At 45.7% G+C, this 25259-nt stretch overlaps 1 protein-coding gene across 3 annotated transcripts in view; it reads left to right on the top strand.

Moving 5' to 3' along the window:
• STAB1 (stabilin 1) overlaps positions 1 to 25259 on the top strand; it is a 120231-nt gene that overhangs the window by 35065 nt on the left and 59907 nt on the right. For all 3 annotated transcript variants that reach the window (XM_034775031.1, XM_034775029.1, XM_034775030.1), the window contains 13 exons: positions 2917 to 3030; positions 3491 to 3544; positions 7447 to 7527; positions 9055 to 9213; positions 11573 to 11635; positions 14244 to 14345; positions 16252 to 16338; positions 18176 to 18287; positions 19016 to 19196; positions 19525 to 19618; positions 22057 to 22215; positions 24406 to 24501; positions 24983 to 25078. In XM_034775031.1, the coding sequence (XP_034630922.1) occupies positions 2917 to 3030; positions 3491 to 3544; positions 7447 to 7527; positions 9055 to 9213; positions 11573 to 11635; positions 14244 to 14345; positions 16252 to 16338; positions 18176 to 18287; positions 19016 to 19196; positions 19525 to 19618; positions 22057 to 22215; positions 24406 to 24501; positions 24983 to 25078 (1398 nt within the window). The remainder of the gene's footprint in view (positions 1 to 2916; positions 3031 to 3490; positions 3545 to 7446; positions 7528 to 9054; positions 9214 to 11572; positions 11636 to 14243; positions 14346 to 16251; positions 16339 to 18175; positions 18288 to 19015; positions 19197 to 19524; positions 19619 to 22056; positions 22216 to 24405; positions 24502 to 24982; positions 25079 to 25259) is intronic.

Here is a 25259-nt window from a genome sequence, read left to right as displayed (position 1 = left end):
CGGTTCACTCTACTTCCCTGTAAACCAACCACCCCACCCCACCCACCTGGCTTGGCTCGGGCCCTGGGGCACTGGCCCCTGGCCAAGTGCCCGCGCCCCCGGCCCCAGCTGAGCACCGCACCCCCAGCTCTCGGCCTCAGCCCCCGGCCGAGCACCGCGCTCCCGGCCCCAGCCCCAGGACCGCGCCCCCGGCCCCGCGCCCCCAGCACCGCGCCCCCGGCCCCGCGCCCCCAGCACCGCGCCCCCGGCCCCGGCCCCAGCCCCAGCAGCCCCGGCAGAGCACCGCCGAGCCCTCCCTCCCTATTTTCCTGGAACTTGGGGAGGAGGGCTGTTGGTTACACAGGGGCTGTAGCGGCGGTCTCTGCTCCTGCTGCCTTTCCTGCAACTCAACCATACGCTCGAGCATATCACTTTGATGCTCCAGCAGACGGAGCATTGCCTCTTGCCGTCTGTCTGCAAGCTGACGCCACCTATCGTCTTCAGCCCGCCACCTCTCCTCTCGTTCATGTTGGACTTTTCTCATCTCCGACATTGACTGCCTCCACGCATTCTGCTGTGCTCTATCAGCGTGGGAGGACATCTGCAGCTCCGTGAACATCTCGTCCCTCGTCTTACGTTTTCTCTTTCTAATGTTCACGAGCCTCTGCGAAGGAGAAACATTTGCAGCTGGTGGAGGAGAAGGGAGAGGTGGTTAAAAAAGACACATTTTAGGGAACAATGGGTACACTCTTTCATTACAAGGTCGCATATTTTGGCTTGCAGGCAGCCATCGTAGGCCACAGTGTTTTGGCTTATTTAACCTTCTTAACATGCGGGAAAGGTTGCAAACAGCAGCGCATTTCCCATCTCAAGGATGAATTGGGTTGTCCATTTAAAATGGGGTTTCAATGTAAAAGGAGGGGGCTGCGGTTTCCCGGTTAACATGCGGCACAAACACAAGTAAACCACCCCCCCCACACACACACACACACGATTCTCTGGGATGATCACTTCACCCCTCCCCCCCACCGCGTGGTTAACAGCGGGGAACATTTCTGGTCCGAATAGCAGGAACGGGCGCCTCTGAATGTCCCCCTTAATAAAATCACCCCATTTCAACCAGGAGAGCTTTCTGGAGATGTCCCTGGAGGATTTCCGCTCCATCCCCATACACGTTAACAGACTTGCTTGCTTTTTTTTGTAATGTTTACAAATATTTACAAAGTTACACTCACCAGAGGTCTCCTGTGTGCCCTGAGGGTCTTGGGTGAGTTCGGGGGTTACTGGTTCCAGGTCCAGTGTCACAAACATATCCTGGCTGTTGGGGAAACCGGTTTCTCCGCTTCCTTGCTGCTGTGAGCTACCTACAGTACCTCCATCGTCATCTTCCTCGTTCCCCGAACCGTCTTCCCTGTGTGTTTCTCCAGTGAGAGAGTCATAGCACACGGTTGGGGTAGTGGTGGCTGCACCCCCTAGGATCGCATGCAGCTCCGCGTAGTAGCGGCAAGTTTGCGGCTCTGCCCCGGACCTTCCGTTTGCTTCTCTGGCTTTGTGGTAGGCTTGCCTTAGCTCCTTAATTTTCACGCGGCACTGCTGTGTGTCCCTGTTATGGCCTCGGTCCTTCATGGCCTTGGAGATCTTTTCTAATACTTTTCCATTTCTTTTACTGCTACGGAGTTCAGCTATCACTGCTTCATCTCCCCATATGGCGAGCAGATCTCGTACCTCCCGTTCGGTCCATGCTGGAGCTCTTTTGCGATCCTGGGAGGACTCCATGACGGTTACCTGTGCTGATGAGCTCTGCGTGGTCACCTGTGCTCTCCACGCTGGGCAAACAGGAAATGAAATTCAAACCTTCGCGGGTCTTTTCCTGTCTACCTGGTCAGTGCATCTGAGTTGAGAGCGCTGTCCAGAGCGGTCACAATGAAGCACTGTGGGATAGCTCCCGGAGGCCAATAACATCGAATTCCGTCCACACTACCCCAATTCCGACCCGCAAAGGCCGGTTTTATCGCTAATCCCCTCGTCGGAGGTGGTGTAAAGAAACCGGTTTAAAGGGCCCTTTAAGTCGAAAGAAAGGGCCTCGTTGTGTGGACGTGTCCAGGCTTAATTCGGTTTAACGCTGCTAAAGTCGACCTAAACCCGTAGTGTAGACCAGGCCTAGGAGAGAGAAGAGAGTAGATTCTCCATGGTTCATTCAGTCCTCTCTGCTGTGACTGCTAATGAAAGCCTTGATTGTGTTGTGGACACCTGCCCACTAGGAACTGGATTGAAACCACTGTTTCATTTTATACAGACACTTAAACACAAATAGTTTGAAGATGATAATCCCCTGAGGCCCCTGTCCATGAGCCAGGTTTCACCTGGTGGCCTACAAGGGAAATGTTCCATATCCTGTTGTTAGTCCCCTGAGCCGTCCAACCCCCCTGTAGTGTTACACTCTGAAATGTTTTGCAGCATTCCTGTTTTTAGGGGTCCATTCCATCAGTTACTGTTCATTTGCAAAATGCATTAAACACATCTTGAAATAGAGCTTTTATTCTGTTTTTCTCCCCCTAGTTGTATTCAGATAGAGCGGTTAGTCTGTGTGTATATATTCTTGTCTGTGAAAAGCTGCAATGAGAAAGCATTAGTGAAATGCCAGTTGCTTACAGGAGCTCTGTTTAAACTGTTGTTATGACTGTTTTCTGCCAATAGCTTCTTTGGCTCAGCTGTTTTGCTAGGACAGATTCCTGTCTGTCTATATTAGGACTTTATGCTGCTGCTCATCACAGCAGAAACTGAGCATTTTCAGTATACGTTTATTAGCAGTAGCAAAGTCCCTAGTGGACTACAGGGCCTCTGTGAATCTTCTCCCTTTCTTACAGCCCTTCTTTCACTAACTCATCTTTGTTTTAGACTAAGAAGTTTCATTCCACTGCTGTTTAATATTTGCAGAACTGTGGCCTGCCTTCGATACTGGATGGACCAGGACCCTTCACTGTGTTTGTGCCAAGCAATAATGGAGTGGATAAGTTAAGAGATGGGAGGCTTATTTATCTTTTTACAGAGGTGAGATTTCATCAGTGTTTTGGATGAATTTATTTTGTGACATTAGGTTTCATGAGACAGGCTTGTGTCAAAGGGGGTATGATCAGTTAGTTAGTTAGACCAAAAAGGTATTGGTAAACTCAGAATTTTATGCAAAGACTCAAATGTGTGTGATGATCTTATCTCAGCTGGAAGTTGCTCTTTCCATATTTGAGCAAAGTATGTCCCAGTTCCTGTAATATTCCAGAAGGAAGCTCTGTTTTTGTGACCCGCAATGGCAAACATACCACAAATTTGGTTATATTGTTAAATGCAGATTTTTTAAAAAAATTACCTTTCAAGTAAAGATACTGTAAAAATCCACATACAATTCAAATTCACTGGTTACCAGAATGCTTTATTTCAGTTCCCAATTCTTTGTGCCGAATGCCAAGAGAGAGCATCTACTTATTGTCATTATTATCTCCATTTCCCTCCCCAGGGGATAAATAAGCTTCAGGAGCTTGTGAAACATCATATCTACACTGGAGCAGGGGTAAGGCATCTTGTTTCTAGTGTATTGGAGTCCTTTGGCCAGCATATAATTAAACACTGACTTGTGTTCAGTTCTTCAGTGTCCCTCTAGCTTACCTCTTCAGTGCTTAGGCTTCCCACAGAGGAAGAGAGAGATGTGACAGAGACCCTGAGGCAGCAAAGCATTTAAGCATGAGAATCATCCCACTGACTTCAATGGGTCTACTCACATGCTTAAAGTTAATCGTGTCTAAGTGCTTGGCTAGATCAGGGCCCTAATGATAAAGCCCTTAGTTTCTTGAGCAGGTGGGGGGGTTGGGGGGGGGAGAGGGAGGGGGTTGTTTTCTTTAACACTATCATTAAAATGAAAATATTACTCCACAAAAAAGCTATGAGACACAAATGGTTAGTTTTTTCCTTCATTTTCAAAAGGTTAATTAGGCATTTCCAAAGTTTGCCATTAAGATTTATAAACAAGGCAATGTTAAGAGCAATATGTTTGTCCCTTTTGGGTCAAATTCACCCCTGGTGTTAAATGTATTGAAATTAGTGGATTCATACTAGGGATGACTGTCGTGTAATGCATTCCCTTGTGTAGTCTAATATTTCCAAAAAAGATCCAGGCTTTTTCCCTTCTGTTCTAGATGTTTTTACATATAATTTGGGACTTGTGAAAGGTGTCAGATTGCCAGTTCTGGAGCCCTCTACCCACATAACTGGTAGAGCACAGATAGTGGCATGTCCACTCCAACATGCCTCAATATCAACCTGGCGGGAGGTCAGCCTCCAGGCCCACTTAAAAGAACAGGAGTACTTGTGTTCAGTTTCTAGATTAGGCATATTTGCTGAGATTGCCAACAAAGGAACCAGTTAATACCAGTTTTGTTAATGTCTTTTGTGCTATGGACACCTGCCCACTAGAAACTGGACTGAGATCCACCAAACTCACTGCACATAGGCCACTGAATGGCTGCTAGTCTGTGGTAACTTTTTGACCATTCTGAATCATAGATATTGGCAACCAGTGCTTGAAACATCCAGGCTCAAAATATCTGATTTTATATAAATAAAAAAAATTAAATATATTCTTTTTGAAAAAAATCAGCCTGTTTTAAAATTAAATGTGAAATTATTGCTACCTATATTAAGGCCTAAATTTACTATAATCTATTAAATTATTATAATAAATAAAAAATGCTACATTAATAAGCCCTCCTCAAATTGTAATGAGTTAAAGGGAGCTGTTTTTAAAATTTTATATTTAGAATTAGTGGGTAACCATCTTTAAATTTTGACGTTGGCTCAGGCTTCAAGTATGTGACAGTGTAAGGTATTAAGCATTTTTTTCATTTTCAGTCTTTACAATGGAGCAAATGCTGGTGTTTACATTTTTCTAAATGTCAGTTGAGGAAACAGATTGGAAGTCAAAAAAGCTTCTTTTCTTCTTCCAATCTATGAGTAAAACAAGGTGTGAGAAGATGAGATCTACTGGTTCTAAAAACGTGCAGGACACGATGTCCAGAAACAATCAGTTCAATTCACTAGCTAACTTAGTTTTAAGAGCAAAACATTGTCAAACTTATTTTTCTTATGTATCCAGCACATTTAAGAGAGTTTTGTTTAACTACTAATAAACAATTTTAAAATGCTGGTTTTATGCATTTTTAAATGAATTCCAATTTCCCGTTCAAACGCAGCATGAAAAAAAACACAAGCAAAAAGTTTGCCCACCTCTGTCCTAGATGGTTAACTATGGCCTGCAGGCCACATCTGGCCTGCGGGACCCTCCTACCCGGCCCCTGAGCTCCTGGCCCGGGAGGCTAGCCCCCCTGACCCTCCCCTGTTGTTCCCCTTCCTGTGCAGCCTCAGCTCACCCCGCCGGCGGCGCAATGCTCTGGGTGTCAGGGCTGCGAGCTCCTGGGGCAGCAGAGCCGGGGCCTGACCTGGTGCTCTGTGCTGCACGGTGCGTGGCTGTCTCCAGCCAGGCAGCCGCCAGTCACCAGTGCTCTGGGCAGCGCAGAAAGGGGGCAGGGGAGTTCAGGGTGGTGGTCACAGGGGTCGGGGGGTGGATAGGTGTCGGGGCAGTCAGAGGGCGGGGAACAGGGGTTGAACGGGGGCAGGGACCTCGGGGGGCAGTCATGAAGGAGAGGGTGGGTTGGATGGGGCGGCGGGGGGCAATCAGGGGCAGGGGTTCCAGGGGCAGTCAGGGGACAGGGAGAAGGGGTGGTTGGATGGGGCAAGGGTCCTGGGGGGCAGTCAGGAATGAGAGGAGGGGTTGGATGGGGTGGCGGGGGACAGTCAGGGGCAGGGGTTCCAGGATGGTCAGGGAGCAGGGTGGGGAGTGAATGGGGCAGAGGTGCCGGAGGGCATCGGGGGCAAGAAGCGGAGGGGAGGCACGGAGGCCAGGCCATGCCTGGCTGTTTGGGGAGGCACAGCGTCCCCTAACCAGCCCTCCATACAAATTTCCGAAACCCAATGCAGACCTCAGGCCAAAAAGTTTGTCCGCCCCTGATCTGACATCATAAAAAAAAATGTAAAAATTAAGATTCTAAGTAACAGTATAATTGCTTAAATAAATGTGTATTAGTTATAGTGTTGTCTTTCAGGTTAGCAAAAAGGGCCAGATTTAGTGGAAAGGCTGTATTTAGTTACAATATAGAGCTTACATGGTGCACAGACCTTGTGCTAGCGCTCTGCACAGGGGTAAATTTCACCTGGTGAGAACATACCCCCTTTTGTTTGTGTTTTTTCATTATTTATTTATTTATTGTCTAGAACAACTAACACCCATATTTCATCAGCTCAGATAAGGCCTGGTCCAAAGCATATATAAGTTAATGGGAATATTTCCACTGACTTCACTGGCTCTTGATCAGTACCTAATTCCTTGATGTGAGTTTATTTTTAGTTGTCTGATCCTGCAGACATAAAAAGTGTTGATTTATATCATAGGTGAGCTGTTAACATGAGGTTGTTAGCTACCTCCTTTTATTCTTTACTTTTTATAAACCTGTCCAGGTTAAGAACAGAGCTGTGCAAACGACAACCATTTTCCAACATGATTTGTGCTACAGCAGCCTGGTCTCTCTGTTCAGGGAAGCCTATTATTGTTATGTTTTGCAAACATATACTAAACCAGTGGTTCTCAACCAGGGGTACGTGTACCCCTGGAGGTACGCAGAGGTCTTCAAGGGTACATCAGCTCATCTAGATATTTGCCTAGTTTTACAACAGGCTACATAAAAAGCACTAGTAAAGTCAGTACAAACTAAAATGTCATACAGACAATGACTGGTTTATACTGCTCTGTATACTATACGCTGAAATGTAAGTACAATATTTATATTGTAATTGATTTATAATTATAGGGTAAAATGAGAAGGTCAGCAATTTTTCAGTAAGTGTGCTGTGACATTTTTTTGTATTTTTTTGTGTCTAATTTTTGTAAGCAAGTCGTTTTTAAGTGAGGTGAAACCTGGAGGTACTCAAGACAAATCCGACTCCTGAAAAGGGGTACACTAGTCCAGAAAGGTTGAGTCTGGCTCCGGGCCATTTCCGCCCCCCCTGGAAGAGCAGGCCCCCAAAGGTACCCCCCGCACTCACCCAGCACCACCCCCCCCGGACCCCCCCCCCCCCCCCAGGTTTAGTCAGGAGTATTTATAGTATAAGTCATGGACAGGTCTCGGGCCGTGAATTTTTGTTTTTTGCCCATGACCTATCGATGACTTTTACTAAAAATACCTATGACTAAATCATAGCCTTAGTCATGTGTGTATTTTGCAGAGGAAAGTTTAAATATTAGGCAACTCTTCAAAGCTGGTTTAGGGAGAGAATGTGTAGTGATTCTGAAATACATACAACTCTCTTTCCTCCTCCAGTTTGTTTTTCATAGCATTGTCTCCTTTTTGTGTATATATATTTCAGGTGACTGTAGAGAAGCTGACAATGATGCCACAGATTATAACCATGGCAAACCAGATACTTACCATCAATATCACTGAAGATGTAAGCGCCACATGCTAGATATGGGCTGAAACCAAACCCGAAATATAAACACTCAAAACTTTGGGAAAGTTTGGTTCTGGATGTGACAGGTTGGATCACAGAAAGCTCTTTGGGGCTGCCAACTGATGTGCCAAGACTACTTCTGCCCCGCCTTCCCTGCCAGCTTGGGACTCCAGCACCCTGTTTTGTTGAGCTAGACACACCAGTCTGCTCCAACACAGACCCAGGGTCTGAACCACGTGCCCCAAAGCTGCAGACTTAACTGAAAGCAATTTAAGAAGTGTTCCTGTCTTTAACACTCAGATGCCCAACTCCCAATGGGGTCCAAACCCCAAATAAATCCGTTTTACCTTGTATAAAGCTTATACAGGGTAAACTCATAAATTGTTTGCCCTCTATAACACTGATACAGAGATATGCACAGCTGTTTGCCCCCCCAGGTATTAATACATACTCTGGGTTAATTAATAAGTAAAAAGTTATTTTATTAAATACAGAAAGTAGGATTTAAGTGCTTCCAAATACTAACAGACAGAACGAAGTGAATTACCAATAAAATAAAACACGCAAGTCTGAGTCTAATACAGTAAGAAAACTGAATACAGACAAAATCCCACCCTCAGTGGTGTTCCAGTAAGCTTCCTTTTACAGACTCTCCTTCTAGTCTGGGTCCAGCAATCACTCTCACCCACTGTAGTTACTGTCCTTTGTTCCAGTTTCTTTCAGGTATCCTTGGGGGTGGAGAGGCTTTCTTGAGACAGCTGAAGGCAAAATGGAGGGGTCTCCCAGGGGTTTAAGTAGACTCTCTCTTGTGGGTGGAGACCCCCTCCTCTCTCCTATGAAAAGTCCAGCTCCAAGATGGAGTTTGAGTCACATGGGCAAGTCACATGTCCCTGGATGACCCAGTTTACAGGAAGCAGCCATTGTTTACATGCTACTCTGAACGTCCTCAGGTACACTTCTTATGTGGATTGGAGCTTTCCAAGATTCATTGTCCTTTAAGTGTTTCTTGATTGGGCACTTAATTTGCACATTCCTTTCTCAAGAAGCTGGCCAAATGCTTTACTACTAAGGCTGCTTAGAAATCAAGCAAGTACACAGCCAATATTCATAACTTCGAATACAACATGACACATGCATACAAATAGGATTAATAGATTCAGTAGATCATAACCTTTACAGAGATATGTTACATGTCATATGTAGCATAAAACATATTCCAGTTGTCATATATATACATTCATAAGCGTGTTTCCATGAAGCCTTATGGGGTGCACCATCACACTGGAACAGGACTTTGACTCAGGCCAACTCTGCTATGTCTTCTGCTTAATAAACTAGATTTATTTAAAGCTATTATGCATTCTCCCCTCCTGTTCCATGCATAACTTCCACTAGGAAAGATGGATATTGTGTGGCTGATATTGAAGAGACTGCCTATTGTAATTTACCAGCATGTCTCCTTACATTGTTTGAGTGGGAATGACTTAGGGTATTGATTTTGTTTTGGGGTATTTTTTGGAACAGGGGAGAATTCTGTTGGATGATTCTGGGATTCCCTTAAACAAGAGGGACATTGTGGCATCAAATGGAATCATTCATACCTTGGATGGCATCTTCATTCCTCCTTCAATAATTCCCATTCTGCCTCAGAGGTGCAATGAAGAACAGCACAAAATCATTGCAGTAAGTCAAGTTTTTCCATTCTTCCCCCAATGGGTGTGTAGCAAGGTGAAGACTCACTGCCGTGGCGCCTCCTGCTGGTCGTCTTGGCAATTAGCTCTCCAGCATACGGAGCGCCTTCTGCAGGCAGGTGTCTCACCTGCCACTGGCTCCATGTCCCTCCCGAACCCCGGTGCCCTTTACCTCAGGGTTCTGCCCAGCAGTACCCCCACACTCAGGGTCTCCCCTCCCAGGGGAACCCCCAACCCTCTAAAGCCACCTTGCCTCAGTGGCTACTGCCAGTCATCATCTAGCCCCCTCTCACTGGGGCAAACTGCAGTCTGTAATGGCCACTCATCGTTGGCAAGGGGATTGGCCCTGCTGCCCCTGCCTATCCCCAGGCTTGCACCTCTGTAGCCCCAGTCCCTTTGTAGGCCTTCAACAAGGCCTCAGCCTCAGGGTTTACCAGGCTGGAGCTCCCAAGCTCCTATTGCTCTACCTCAACATTGCTCTACCTCAGGTACCTTGCTCTCAGGCAGCTAGCCCTTCCTATTCCAGGGCTAGAGTGAGACTCCTCCAGCGCCTGGCCCCCAGCCCTCTTATAAGGCCAGCTGGGCCCTGATTGAGCTGGCCACAGTTGTGGCTGCTTCCTCAATCAGCCTAGCTTGGCTGCTTTTAATCCCTGTTCTCCAGGAGTGGGGCAGCTGCCCCACTACAGGGTGCTATAGAAAAACCTAAGATAGACTATATTTAAGCACAGAAGGTATGTCTGTGTATTCTCACACTGTGAATTAAATTCACCCCCATTATGATCCCTGACACTAGACTACCTCCATAGCTAGCCAGTGTATGTGCTGTGAGCATTTCTTCTGCTAACGCTTCCACACTATCTTGCTGGGAAGTCAGCTGTTTTCTCTTGGTGGTTGTTGGTGTTTTTTTTTTGGGGGGGGGGGTTGTTTTGTTTTTGACAAAAGACTTAGAGCAGCACTTTTTTCCTCCTACCCAAAATATCCATGATTCAGAAAGGAGTTTAGCTCTTCAGAGGGCTGCTATTTGGGAATTGTTTGAGATGCAATCCTTCCTGTTTATACCAGAGCTACCAACCAGTTTGATAGTGGTTGATCACCTGACTCTGAACTTCTGTCTCCTATTAGTTCGGACTGGGAAGCAGCAAGAGCTTCTGCTCAGTAACAGCTGTTTGAGTAGTTGCTACAAAAGCCAAATGATATTTATTTATTTATGCAAACTAAATCTTTTGAAATGCCCTTTGGCTTTGCAATGCCTATTGTTGGCACTTTTTCAAAGAGGCTGGCTGCTGTCCCGTTGAAGTCACTGCAGGAACACATAGAGACGCAGCAAGTGCTGATCCTACATTGAAAGACATGTATCATGGGGGAGGGATAGCTCAGTGGTTTGAGCATTGGCCTGCTAAACCCAGGGTTGTGAGTTCAATCCTTGAGGGGACCACTTGGGGATCTGGGGCAAAATCAGTACTTGGTCCTGCTAGTGAAGGCAGGGGGCTGGACTCGATGACCTTGCAAGGTCCCTTCCAGTTCTAGGAGATGGGATATCTCCATTAATTATTATTATCTCCCTCCTCCCACACAGCAAACCTCTCCAGCATCCCTCATTTAGTCCCAAATTCCCTACGTTCCACACAAATGTGGTGCCCTGTCACTTCTATTGTTGAAAATTATTTACATCTGAAATGAAGACTCACTGCACTGAGGCTACAGAAAGAGTCATTTACATTGAAGGAAGGAGCTTCACAACATATTAAATTTCCTTCATGAATAGGGTTTTTTGTGCCCCTTATTCTGGGTATTTTTTCACACACAGTGTCCCACATTTGGGCCAGAGCTGGTTCATGTGTATGCTTCACAGAGCTCCACTGAAGCCAATGGACCCGTCACAGATCTGAGGTCCACTTGTGTGCATCTCAGTGCTGGATTGAGGCCCCAGTAATAGCCCAGAAGTGACATAAGAGTCCACAGTACTTCTGAGTGTCATGAGACCTAAAGCATTAACTCTAAATCACAGCTTCCAACACAGCTACAAACAATATCTACTAGCCAAAGCGCCGAGAGGTTTGTCATCTCACAGAGATGTACCTGTGTAAAAACCAGCACTTTGAGATGTGAGCAATACCCACAGAAATTATCTGGGAAACATTTTTTCTTTAAATGAAAAACTCACCTTGTTCCTGAACCTTTACTACTTAAAACTTCTTTGGTCATATTTCTTATTATGGCAAAAAAAAAAAGTGTCATAAGCAATATTTCTGTATTGTTCATGTATGAGCATAAAATGGGGTTATGTTTGAGTGTGTATAAATGTAAGTACTCTCATGGGAAGGACTTTTCTTCTCTTGGCTTTATAACAGGGCTCTTGTGTTGATTGTGGGGCCGTGAACACCAGCGTTTGCCCACCTCACAGCACAAAAATGGTAAATACCTTGTTTGTTTGTATTATAACAACACTATTGTGCTAGACACTGTACAGATATATAGTAAGAGTGCTGATCTCTCAAAGAGCTTACAATCTAAATAGACAAGACAGACAACAGGCGGGAGGGGAAACTGAGGCACAGTGAGGGGAAGTGACTTGCTCAATGTCACAAAGCAAGTCAGTGACAAAGCCAGGAGTGTAACCCAGGAGTGTAATCCTTGGTCCTAGACCATGGCTTAATCCACTGGTTTATGCTGCCTCTGGTTCTGAAGTGTGCAGAACCTGATCACTGGAGTGACACCCAGGGTCCGTGGCGGCCAGCCAGTAAAAAATAGTAGTCCCTACGTGTTCTGACATCACGCTGCGTCCTGGAAGCGGCCAGCATCAGGTCCAGCTCATAGGCAGGGGGGCCACGGGGCTCTGCAGGCTGCCCCTTCCCCGAGCACCGGCTCCGCACGGCCAATGGGAGCTGCGGGGGCGATGCCTGTGGGCCTCCACCTAGGAGCCGGACTTGCTGGCCGCTTCCAGGGCACAGCGCAGTCCGCGGTGCCACGACAGGCAGGAAGCCTACCTCTGCACCCCAGCTGCGCTGCTGACCGGGAGCCGCCGGAGGTAAGCCCATGCCCCAATCCCCTGCCCCAGCCCTGAGCCTCCCCCCAAAGCTGGAGCCCCACATCCCCGGCTCCACCCCAGAGCCTACACTCCCAGCCTAGAGCCGTGACCCCTCCGGCACCTCAACTCCCTGCCCCAGCCCTGAGCCTCCCCCAAACCCAGCGCCTCCTCCTGCACCCCAAACTCCTCATCCCTGGCCCCACCCCAGAGCCTGCACCCAGGCCCAAGCCGTGACCCCCTCCCACACCCCAACCCCTAGCCCAGAGCTCCTTCCCACACCCTGAACCCCTCATTCCTGGCCACACCCCACAATCCTCACCCCCACACCCCAACCCTCTGCCCTAACCCTGAGCCTCCTCCCACACCTCAAACCCCTCATCCCCAGTTCCGTTGGATCATGGGCATCAACAATTTTCTTCAATTGGGTCACCAGAAAAAAAGTTTGAAACCCACTGGTCTAGTGGAAACATGCGCATGTTGTATCTTGGTCACTGGAAAGATGCAGCAAACCTGTTATGCGGTGGGTCACTTGTCTAGCCCAATTCTTGGTGGGTGGGACATAGCTCACTTTTGGTTCAGGCAGCCTGACTGGTACATGTTGAGTCTGCCAGGCTGAGATGAGTCCGCACGTGGCTCTGACCGGCAGAGTGGCTAGAGGTTGTCTAAAGCAGGTTGGAAGTGGTTGCTGCTTGGGTGTCGCTGATGGGTGTTCCTGCCAGGTGAGGTCAGCTCTTGTTTTGTTGTTGAAGGTGGAGTTCGGTCCCATCAGATCTGCTGTTGATTCCAATGTGTTGAGTCACAAATTTATTCTGACTTCTACCTAGTTGCAGCTATGTGAACTGTTTTGCTCCTAGTAGAGGGACAAATCCTGCAGTCCTTACTCAGTCCAACTCCCACTAGAGTTAATTTTGCATGAGTTAAGGGTGTAAGGCCAATCTCAGACTGGGCACTCTAAGAAAACAAGAAAAATATAGGGCGAGATATTCTAAAGACCTTATTTCATTTAAAAAATAACTTGAAGACTTAATTATTTGCACAGCTCTTGTCCTGATTTTTCAGGGTGCTGGCCATACTGAAAAGTTGAAAAACATATTTGTTTTGCGTCGAACAAAACATTTTTTTCAACCTGAAACTAAACATTTCTGTTTCGATTTTGAACTGTTAAAACTTTTTTAAAAATAAAATTGAAGAAAATGTTACTCACAGTCTCCAGCAGCTATAGTCTTACTCCTGCTGTGAGACAGCAGCATCTTGTTTCCCAGCTATGGACAAAGACCATCAGAAACGGTCATGCTGCTGTGGGCAGGTTTTGCTCCCAAGATACAAAGTGCTTGGCTAAGATTTGCAAAACTAGTGAGTGATTTTCGGTGGCTCAATATTTAGGTGCCCACATTCTGAGACCTTAAAGGGGTCTGATTTTCAGAAAAGCCCCTTTTAGGTATCTCAACTTGGACATCTGAAAATGGAGCCACCCAAACTCACTAGTCACTTCTGAAAACTTTGGCCCTGAGTTTGCACTCTAATGGTAACTGGTGAAGTTAGAGGCATTGTGGGCTAAGTTCATCCCCAGAACAACTCCTCTGAAGTCAGTAGAGTTACCCCAGTGATTATTTCCACCTCTCATCTCTTTCTCTTTATGGGAGTGATAGCAAGTTAACTTGCTCCCATCATGTGCATTGTTGGCTTATTAACCAAACAATATAGAGACTTGTTTGTGACCCAATTTTTAAGTAACTGCATTGTTCTGACTTAGCACGAGCTGTGTGATCAGAACAGATGGCCATCATTAGGGTCTGATTTATGGACTCTTGTGAGGCAGAGGAAGCAGTTGTATGCCTTCCAGTACAATAGGGTCTCCATAATGATATCTAGTTCACCTTGACACTCTCATGAACTTCCTCAGCTCAATGATAGACAGTTACCCTTTGCAGCAAGGGGCAGGGGAAAAAGCATGAAAATAGCTGTTGTGCTGATGACTTGTTTCATTTCTGAAGGCTCAGGAGATCTATCCAAGTGAATGTGTCTACATCCATGATCCATTAGGCTTGAATGTCCTGAAGAAGGGCTGTGCCAGGTACTGCAATCAAACCATTTTGGTAAGTGTGATGTACAGTATGCAAGAGCACATTCGAATTCAAGGGAGCTTAACTTGGCTTCTCCTGGCTTAGCTAGAGGAGAGTATTTTGCCTTGAACCGGGTGGTTGCCAATTGGAGTACAAGTGGCAGGGGGGAGGAAGTGCTCCCACACTAAGGGTATGTTTACCCTGCAGTTGGTAGTTGTGATTGCAGCATGTGTAGATGTACTGGAGCTAGCTTTGAGCTAATCTAACGTAAGTAACAATAGCCGTGAAGCATGGGTGGTGGCACAGCTAGCTCCACCCACCCAGACTCCTGGGAATGTACTCAGGTTGGTGGCTACCTCCCATGCTACCGTGGCTTCATTGCTTTTGTCACTGGCTCGTCCATGTCAAAGCTAGCTCAGATATGTCTAAACAAGCTTCCCTCACATCTCCCAACTGCAGGATAGACACACTTCATGCCAGGGGTATGATTCCCAGCTCAAGGAGACAAACCTGCACTAGCACTGATCCAGTTAACATGCTAAAAATTGTGTGTAGCCGCAGCAGCACCAGCAGTGGGAAGGGCTAGCTGCCCCCAATGCACACCCAGCTGAAGCCATAGATACATACTCAGGGCAGCTAGCTTCTACTGCTCATGCTGCTGTGGGTATGCTATTTTTAGCATGCCAACTCAATCAGACCTAGTGCGAGTATGTCTCCTTGAGCTGAGAATCACCCCCTCCTCTGCTCAAAGTGTATCTATATCCTGCGTCCTGTTACTGGACTGGGGGTGGACTGCACTAACTGGGGAAGTTCCCGCCTAGGGTTAAATATTTAGCAAAACACGTGAGGATTGATCTACATGACTCCCCGGTTAAGTGCTGATTGAAGCTGCGTGGCTAAATCTACACGAGCCACCTTGAATGTGACAGGCTGAGGTGGAGGAAACACCATAACAGAGAGCATGGTGTTTATGACAGCTCCTCTTCTATCACAGAGCCCCACGCATGTCTCAAAGGAAACAGAGTGCAATTAGAGAGTGCACATTAAGTTTGCAGAGTGATCGTATCCTGTTGTTGAAACCCTATCAGGTGTTTTGGGAAACAGCCTCGTCCTGGCTAGAGATGTCATGCTGCTTGCAAGTGATCAGTCATCAGGGAGCCAAGCGTACACACTGACGTGCGACCTTGTGAAGTGTTTGCCTTCCATTTGTTGTGTTTCTGTTAGCAAACCACATCAGCTCTCTGGAGCAACCCAGCAGGAGCATTTACCTTCCTAAATGATTCAGTTTTTGGCAGGGATGGACAAAGGGCAGACATGGCCCAGAACAATCAAAAACACAGGGCCTCAAAATCCAGCTCATGTGCAGGAGGAGAGGGAATTAGGTTTTGCTAGGGGAAAAAACCTGGTTGAGTGTGGTAAGAGGGTATTGCTGGGGGTGGGGGAAATCGAGGTGTGGGGGATATTGGAGGCATAGTTCAGAATCCAGGTCAAATAGTCCTTTTGATTAATCCACCGCCACTGGACGAGCTGAATTTAATACTTGCAAATGGAGAATGGCAGACTTGTAGTCTGAGCACTGAGAGGAACAAGAGAAAAAGATCTGAGTTCAGACCAAATACGTGTTGTATGGTGTTTAATACACTGAGGCCTAGTCTTCACTTACCGGCTGGTCCGGTGGCACGCCATCGATGTTCTGGGATCGATCCCGGAAGTGCTCACAGTCGGCGCCGGTACTCCAGCTCGCCGAGAGGAGTACGCGGCGTCGACGGGGGGAGACTTCCGGCCGCGTCTGGACCACGGTAAGTCCGGACTAAGGTACTTCGAATTCAGCTACGTTATTAACGTAGCTGAATTTGCGTACCTTAGTCCGAAGTCCGGACTAAGTGGGGACCAGCCCTAAGCTTCTCCACATGGTGTACCAATGTTATGTCTTTTTCAGAAACCTGGGTGCTGCAAAGGATTCTTTGGTCCTGACTGCACGCCATGCCCTGGTGGATTCTCCAATCCATGCTACGGCAGAGGGAATGTAAGTGCACTATGTTGGACCCATGGTTGGACTATACTAGCCTTTTCAAACTCCTAGTGGGAAGCTGGGGAGTTTGGTCATGTGCATCTAATTGGCAGTGTTTACCAGGAATTCACATTCTTTGCACCAAACATGGAAATTATCAGTGTCTTGTGCTCAACTTTGCAAAGGCCAAAGAAACAGAATGCACAAAGCTTGGGTATAGACAAAGGATGGGAAGGACATAATCTTAATTCTATTACTCTTGCTCTCCATCTTAAAGGGTGGATACATCTTGTCTTTGCTTCTTTCTTTCTCTGCCTCTTTCTCTCCTGACAAGGCATATTTACAGTCTAGAGAAAGTAAGAACAGTGTCTGTGCTGTACATAGCTATTGATTTCTGTGTACTACACCTTTAAATGTGAGAGGTCTGCCTGTCTGGCCAGGGAGCAAGCTTGTGAGAAAATTAAAGACAGACAATCTTACAGATGGAGAGCGAGGCATTTCTTTCTGTCTCCTGGAGATAGATAACAAAATCATAGCTACGCACACCACAATGTCTTGTACTGAGATTAATGCCTCTTCTAGGATTTATACCATTGTAACTCAGAGCAAAATGTATCCAATATAGGGTGGCCAGACGTCCCGATAAAATCCGGACCGTCCCGATATTGAGGCGTTTGTCCCGCCTCCCGACCAATGTTTGGGACACAATCTGTCCCGATATTTTGCGGACTCCCCTTCCCCCCCCGCCCATGTGTTCCAATATTTTCTTCCTCTCATCTGGTCATCCTAGTCCAATAACTCGTACCATAATTAACTCACATTACATGCATATATGACTGTATACAAGTTGTTAATGCCCTGCGCAGAAGTGAAGTACTACATGTTGTATTTGCAAGGCAAGTTATGGCTGCTGTTGGAACTAAACGTAACATTTCCAGGCTGTTGTGCTTTCAAATCTCACTATACTGTTTCATTCATTGAGCGTCTTTTTTCACAATAACAGTGTAAATCTGTGTGCATAACAGATATCACAGCGTGACATACAATAGGCAGGGAAAACTTTTCTCTCTTGTGGAAGAAGACTTGATCAAGGCTATGGATTAATATATATTCAGGGCTGATCCTTCTAAACAAAATAACCCTCAGAGCCAAACCCCATGGGAAGAACAATGTGTGCTCATCTGCTGCAATTCCAAATGGTATTTGTCAGTGTGTAACTCTGGGGCTCAAATACAAAATATTACAAGGCATTTGGTTTGGCACTAGCTCTGTTGGAACTGACTACTAAGCCGTCTTTTCTATTACCACTACCAACGTTTTTTGTTTTTATTCTGAATGTACAGGAAATAACCCACGTCATCACTACACACTCATCTTATTCCCAATGGACACAGGTCACCCGGTTTACGTAAAGTAGAAGCAGACTTGAAACTTCATCCAAAACTTGAGATGAATCTTTTCTGCTATTTGAAAAAAAATTGGTCTGTTTTTCTCTTCCACTTTGCATGTGCTTCCTGCTGCAGCTGGGACCAAAAGCAGAAGCTCCAAAAAAATCATGTGTGTGTTCACATGACATTTCCAGCCCAGTTTTGCAGACCCAAGAGGTCTGAATAAACATCTGAACTTTCAGCTGCTATCTCAATTTAACTACCATTTTAATGTTCAGCTTCTTTGCTTCTGGTCACCAGGACCATGTTAGCCTGTGTGGTTTTTTCTTGCTCCTAAAATGGTTTACAATTCTCCATGCTTTTCTGGAACCTGCGAGGTTTCCCTTACTAGACATGAATGTCTCTGTCAGGTATATTTTCCCTCCACCTTGTTCATGTCAGTTTTCTTTTTGCTTTCCTTCCAGTGTAGTGATGGGCTGCAAGGGAATGGCAACTGTCTCTGCTTTGAGGGTTTCAAAGGAATAGCCTGCCACATCTGCTCAAACCCAAACAAGCACGGGGAGAACTGTGATGAAGGTCTGTAATTCCCCAAGAAAGTAACCCTGATGGGTAACAGGAAATGCAAGGCAGTAAACTGAGCAAAGTGGGCGGGGGAATGTAGGCATGGACCCTTTCCTAACAGGGAGCTCTATGGACGAGTTTCACAAGGTAGGCCCTTCATTTGGGTCATTTCATGCTGGAGTAAACAAAGCACAAATCAATGTCTGGCAGATGAAGATGGGCTCAACTGAAAAATTCAGATCCAGATTTTGGAATCCCCCCAGCCGTGTTTGAAGGTGTTTGGATCCATCTCAGTCAGGGGGGAATGACCCAATAAATCTTTCCCATCTCTAAGTGCTCTGAGGGCCTGGAGTCCAATGACTGAAGATAAAATGCTGTCATCCTTGCTTACCAGCCCCAGATAGGGTGTAACTCTGATGGCTTTGAATGTCCATTTCCGTTAGCTCCCCCACTCATAATGATAAGAACATCTTGCCACATCCTTGGTTGATGTAAATTAGTGTGACTGCATTGAAATCAATGGAGCTACATTGACTTATGCCAGATGAGGATGGGCTCAATTAGGCATATTTTCAGGAAAAGCAGAAATATCTCCCAGGTGACTTCTAAGAATTGAGAACTAATCTGACAGTCATTTGGTTTGAGAAGAGATTGCAAGAGAAATTTGAAAATTTAAAAGGTGCTCTCTCTGCAGGAGTTTGCCAACTGACCAGGCAACTGATTCTTCTCCATGCGTTTGACAGATTGCGGTTGCATCCATGGAATTTGTGATAACAGGCCAGGCAGCAGAGGAAAGTGCCAGTCCCGTTCATGTAAGGATGGCTATACAGGGGAATTCTGTGACAGGACTTCTCAGAACTGTGGCCCGACTGCATCTCAGTATTGTCATCGGAACGCAGTCTGCAGTCTCAACAACACAGCAAGGTTATTATGTACATAGTAGGGGGCGGGTACACTGGGGCAAGGGCTGTGTCGCTGTGCGTGTTTGTACAGCAGCTTGCACAGTGGGGCTCCAGTAATATAAATAGATGTAGCCAGCTCTGTGCATTGGTGAGTATGTGGTTGCGTATGCCATGTAGACATCTACGCCACAGGAAATCACAGCATCAAAGAATGTCCTCACCGTGTTAAAGATGTGCAATCCTCTCCATACTCGTTGCTGAATTTTAATGGGGCAGTGCTAGCAGACACCCTCTGCCTCGCTGCCATTCTGTGCTTGGGAATTCACGTCTTTTTGTGCTTGGTTTTTAAGGTGCATCTGTACTGATGGCTATGAAGGGGATGGGTTTTCCTGCCTGCCCATTGATCTTTGTAGGAAGCCAGAACGAGGAGGCTGTTCAGAAAATGTGAGTGGATAACACGGAAGAAACATTAGCTACTGGCAAGAGCGGGGCTCTAGGATTCAGGAGATCTGTTCCCAGATCTGCCACTGACTTGTGTGGCCTAAGACACATTATTTGACCTGCTTATGCCTCAGTTTCCCCTTCTGTAAGATGGTGGTGATGTGAGGCATAATGAATTAATGTTTGTAAAGCACATTGATGCCTGTGGATGGACAGTGCTACAGTAGAGCAAAGCATACTCATGTTTTTTAAACTTCAGTGTGGGGAATGCATCTAGGTCATATAAAGGGAAAGCAGATGGGAGTGGGGAAAATGAAGGATGGGTCTCTTTAAGAAGGGCCTGCTGTCTCAGATCTTTGATTTGTTACCTATGAGCTCTTTTGCCTATGTCAAGCTGGAATGTCCTGGAGAGATCTTCCTCTCCCTTATGGAAAATTTAATTCAGTAGTGACTAATGTCCCTCTTATAGAATTCTATAGGATGGCTCAGAACACTATAGAAAGGGTCTCATTCTCTATGAAATCCTATGTAATTTTAGAGTAATTGTCTATAGAACCCTTTTGGTTTCATCCCTATTAGTACAAATCAATAGGATTTCTCCATGGAAGCGTTTCTGTCCTCCTCCCCCCTCGACTTTGGAACAATTAGAGACAGGTCCCAGAGAATCCATCCCGGGTTTTATGCAAGACCAGTGTATGGAGACAATAAAAACAGACCAGCCCACCCCCTAAATCTGAGTCTTTTGGAGAGGTTGAAAAGTCTGCATTCCACAGATCTAAAAGAAGCCAGAAGTGGAAAAGCCATAATATCATGAGGGAGTTCCTCCTGCATCATTTGCAGCTTAGCTGGCAATGGGAAGTGCATGAAATCTAACAAGAGCACCTGTTCTCATAAGATTCGCAACCCAATTTTGTGAAACTAAAGATTTGGATGGTTTGAGCAAGAATCTGTTTAATTGTTCATTCAAAGGTGTTCAGATACTGCAGTGATGGGGACTATCTAAATATCTAGATAGAAACCCACACTTAGAGTGACCAGATAGCAAGTGTGAAAAATCGGGACAGGGGGTGGGGGATAATAGGAGTCTATATAGGAAAAAGCCCCAAATATCAGGACTGTCCCTATAAAATCGGAACATCTGGTCACCCTACCCACACTTTCTGAGATTTGTCCCTGGTTACACTTTAGGGTGGTGAAGTGTAGGAGTATCAGGGGATAGACGTGTTAGTCTGTATCTACAAAAACAACAAGGAGTCTGGTGGCACCTTAAAGACTAACAGATTTATTTGGGCATAAGCTTTCGTGAGTAAAAACCTCACTTCTTCGGAGGCATAGAGTGAAAGTTACAGATGCGTAATGGATTTTTTACCTTCAGTCCATTTGGTATGATGTCCATCTGTTTGCATTTGGAGAGGAAGATGATGTCTGTCTGTATCTGTGCAAGTTTTTTGTTGAGGTTGATGGATTTCCACTCCATACGGCTAAATTTAGTGCCTTGCATAGTGTCAAATATCAGGGGGTAGCCGTGTTAGTCTGTATCTACAAAAACAACAAGGAGTCTGGTGGCACCTGTAACTTTCACTCTATGCATCCGAAGAAGTGAGGTTTTTACTCACGAAAGCTTATGTCCAAATAAATCTGTTAGTCTTTGAAGTGTAGGAGTGAAACTGTGGAGAGTTGCGATAGGAATTGCAATGGATAAAGAGTTTTTTTCCGAAACTGTACAAAGTCTTTCTGCCTCTCTTCCAGTTGGTTTTTAATCAGTATTATTTTGGAAACCAAATTTATTGTACCCTGTTTTGGGAGCTAGTCAGCTGCTATTGTCCATGGGTAATTGGGTGGTACCAGAGCAGATGGGAGAGGTATTCCAAGACCCATTCACCTATTACAGGGACTGTTTATTATTTTTTTTGTAATTTGCTGATGAATAGCACTATATAACAGCCGGATATTATGATGATGCTGTTACACATCTGCAGCCTCCTGGGATTTTGCAGCTGTAGGCTGGGTCTGGGTCATTGGGGCTGGGTCATTGGCAGTGGGTTTGAACTTGGGTCCTCTGGATCTTAAATATGTGACCGCTACTGCTTGAGCCAGGGCTTTAGCAGACTCCTCAACCTCTGTCTGTGGCTCAGCCACCACTAGACAGGGAGAGAGCACCACACAGACTGTACTCAGCGCTTTGCAGCAACAGCAGGGATAAAATTCTCATCCTCCTCCAAAACCCGTCTCCTGCTGCTTGAGCTCAAGGTGAATCTCTGTTAGCAGTGTAGGGCTTATGACACACAACTGAGCAGCTCTAATTCTACCCAATTGGGGGATTCTGTTAAACATGTGTATTAGCCAGTTCATTATATTACTTCCTGGGAAGGATTCCCATCCTCAATGGTTTTTTTTTTTTTTCATTTAAGTGTAATTTGCCTTTCTCCCCTCCCCCACAGGCCATATGTACCAGTACAGGCCCTGGTACTGCTACCTGTCAGTGTAACAAGGGCTGGACTGGGGATGGAAAAGCCTGTGTTGCTATAGATAACTGTGTGCTGGAGACAAGAGGGGGCTGCCACATGAATGCAGACTGCAGCTTTGTTGGACCTGGACAGGTATGTTCAGCACTAACTGGTCCATCGCTGAGATTTATGGACACTTGCTATGTACACCGCACTGTAGCAGTCTGAAATTCCTAGGAGCAGCAATTCTTGTTGCTCCAGGAACGTCAGCAGCAAGGCCTATTCGACTGGTGTGTCTGAAAGAAATTGGCTTCCATTAAATCAGCAAAATTTAGTCCTTATACAGTATGATTCAGTGAAATACTAGTAACCAATAAAAACCTGAGAATTCTTTGAATAGCAAGGAACTACGTTTAATAACTGTTTTTTTATTTAACGTGCTCCCCACAGACACCTCTCTAGCAATCCTTCCCCATACACAGCATTGCACAACTAGTCAAGGGCATCATGGGGGTAGCTCATTCTCCTGAAGCATCAGGTGTAGGCCACTGCCAGAAGCACAGCTTCATGGGCTGTTGGTCTTTTCTGCCACAGGGAGTTCTGGGTTCCTGTGTTCTGTAATTTCTGGTTTCAGACAACTGATATGTGGAGGTAGGTTTGGGGAGTGTTAAAATATAAAATAAATACATCAAATAGCCACAGCAGTTAAAGCGGCCATCCATTTGGGCAATTTCCTGTCTCTCTAGCCATCTTCAAGGTAGGAAGGCCCATAGTTTGGCCTGTATTTTTCTCTCTGAAAAATCCCTGGTAGTCTTTTAATTTCTTTTTAATTAAAACAAGAGTTAGTAAATCAGCATTCCTGAGTCTGACAGGATCCCCGGGGTCCAATCTCAAACAGTGGGACCGCGGTGCCCCCTTAACTTTCCAGCCTGGGCTGTCTCTCACGATGCTATGCTAGTGACAAACAGCAAACCCCTCTAGATGCTGTGATCACTCAGCCACCAGCATACAGAGACACATCCAGCTAAATTGCATGAATGCTCTCTAAGCCACTCATGAACTATACATAAGGAAACACAGCAAATCTCCCAAGCCCCCAGCCTTGCACCCCAGACATATACCATCATTTACACTGCTCAAGATCTTATCTTGAACAATGCAAGCTCATTAATTAGTTCACCATTTCGTCAAAGGATGGGGGAATATGTACCAGTCTTTGTATTCTGAGCAGTTTCCCCAAGCACTTTAGACAAACTCACTGGTAAAACTAAAACATTAAAATAATAATACAGAAAGATAGTTTTTAAGTGATTATTAGTGGTAGACATACAGGACAAAGGTGGTTACCTAAGAAATAAAAGTAAAATCACAGTCTAAATTCTAAGTTTTATCAGACTAAGCAAGAGTTGAATCTAACAGCTTTTCTCACTGCACTGGATGTTGCAGATAAGTTACAGTTCTTAATACACAGGCTGAATTTCCTTGTCAGCCTGGGACCAGTCTCCTCAGTTCAAAATCTTTGTTTTCCCAGTGTTCTTGTTGCCTTCAGTGTAGGTGGGGGAGGAGAGAGATGGTCTCATGATGCCATGGTCCCTTATTTTTCTACTCTCAATTCATGTCCCAAGAAAGATTCTGGTCCAGACATGTCCTGGTAGGCCTTGCTGAGTCAGAGTTGAGCAATCCCCTATTGTGTGGTGCTTGTGCAACTGTCTCTCACAGAATTGTAAATCTCCTGTTTGCAATTCCCCTGCTGGTCAATGGCTCTTAATGGTCGCTTAACGTATGTTTGGGTGTGCGTCACCATCTTTGTCACTGGAGAGCTAGCGGTGGGCATCTCCCAAACTCGCAACATATTTCAATAACAACCATACAGCAAAATTTCATAACTTTGTGTAAAATGATGATACACACATTTTGACAGAACAGTGAATTTCAGCAGATCGTGACCTTTCATATGATACCTTGCAAGGCATGCTTTGTATGAAATGCCACCACCATATACCAATGATGAATATGGGGGTTACAGGGTGATACTTTGAAGTACAGTGTGTCACACTGAGAGACCCTACAATAACAAGCTAGTGCATGCCGGATTGCTTTATATTCATGAGCAACCCTACAATAACAAACCAGCGTGTGCACCGTAACAGAGGGAAACCCCTAGTAAGGAAATATTTCCGTTTTGGACTTTCCAGGGACTGTTAACAACTCTGAGATGAAAATCGTTTTAAAAATTAACTTAAAAGTAGATCTTGACCCAGACTCATTGAAAGAGGGACGGCATTAGTTGTGCAGTCGGGATAGGTCCGTAGTGAAGCTCCTCCCTCTCTCTTCTACTTTCAGAGCAAGTGTATGTGCAAGAGTGGCTATGCTGGTGATGGCTATAACTGTGACCCCATTAATCCTTGCAAGCTGGACAATGGTGGTTGCCATGATTTGGTGAGTAGCTGGAGAATTCTCCAAAATCCTTCTTGGGAAAGAATGTTGGGCCAGATCCTCGGAGGATGTATTTTGGTGTAACGCTACTGACTGTAATGGAGCTATGTTGATATACACCCACTGATAATCTGGCCCAATATGTCTTCCTTTGTTGTGCAATAATCACATCTTCCTGTGACAAAGCATAAAGGCTTTGTGGTCATTAGTTTATCTTGTTTGTTCACACTCCCGTGTTTCACAAGGCTGTGCTAGAAGGTGTGTGTGTGGGGGTGGGGGTGGTGGTTTCTTAGGTGTACAGTAAAAATACTCTATTTCAGCATAAGGGACCATGAGAGGAAGGATGGCATTGTAGTTAAGGCCCTATCTTGCAATTTGGGAGACTGGAGATCAGTTCCCACATTTGCCACAGGGTTCCTGAGTGGCTAACACTGAGCAATACTGTTTTATTACACAGTAATCCTTCGTTTGCTTGTCCTCACAGGCTGTGTGCGAGCCTCTTGGAGGAGGGGAGCGGTCCTGTGCTTGCGCTCCGGGTTACATGGGAGATGGACTTGTATGTTATGGAGATGTATTAAAGGTAGGGAGAAAATGAACATTATTCTCTTTTAATTCAAAAAAAAAAGGTTGGTGTTTTTTTGCAGTAGCTGAACCAGCTCATGCTAAAATCTGCAGGTGACAACAGCTGCTGCTTTGAATCATAGGACTGGAAGGGACCTCGAGAGGTGTAACGATGCTGCCTGTGATAGGATACAACTGAG

The sequence above is a fragment of the Trachemys scripta genome, chromosome 7 (genome assembly GCF_013100865.1).
Source record: "Trachemys scripta elegans isolate TJP31775 chromosome 7, CAS_Tse_1.0, whole genome shotgun sequence".
NCBI classification, from domain to species: domain Eukaryota; kingdom Metazoa; phylum Chordata; order Testudines; family Emydidae; genus Trachemys; species Trachemys scripta.
Note: the sequence above shows the minus strand (reverse complement) of the source record. Positions and strands in the feature narration are given on the sequence as shown.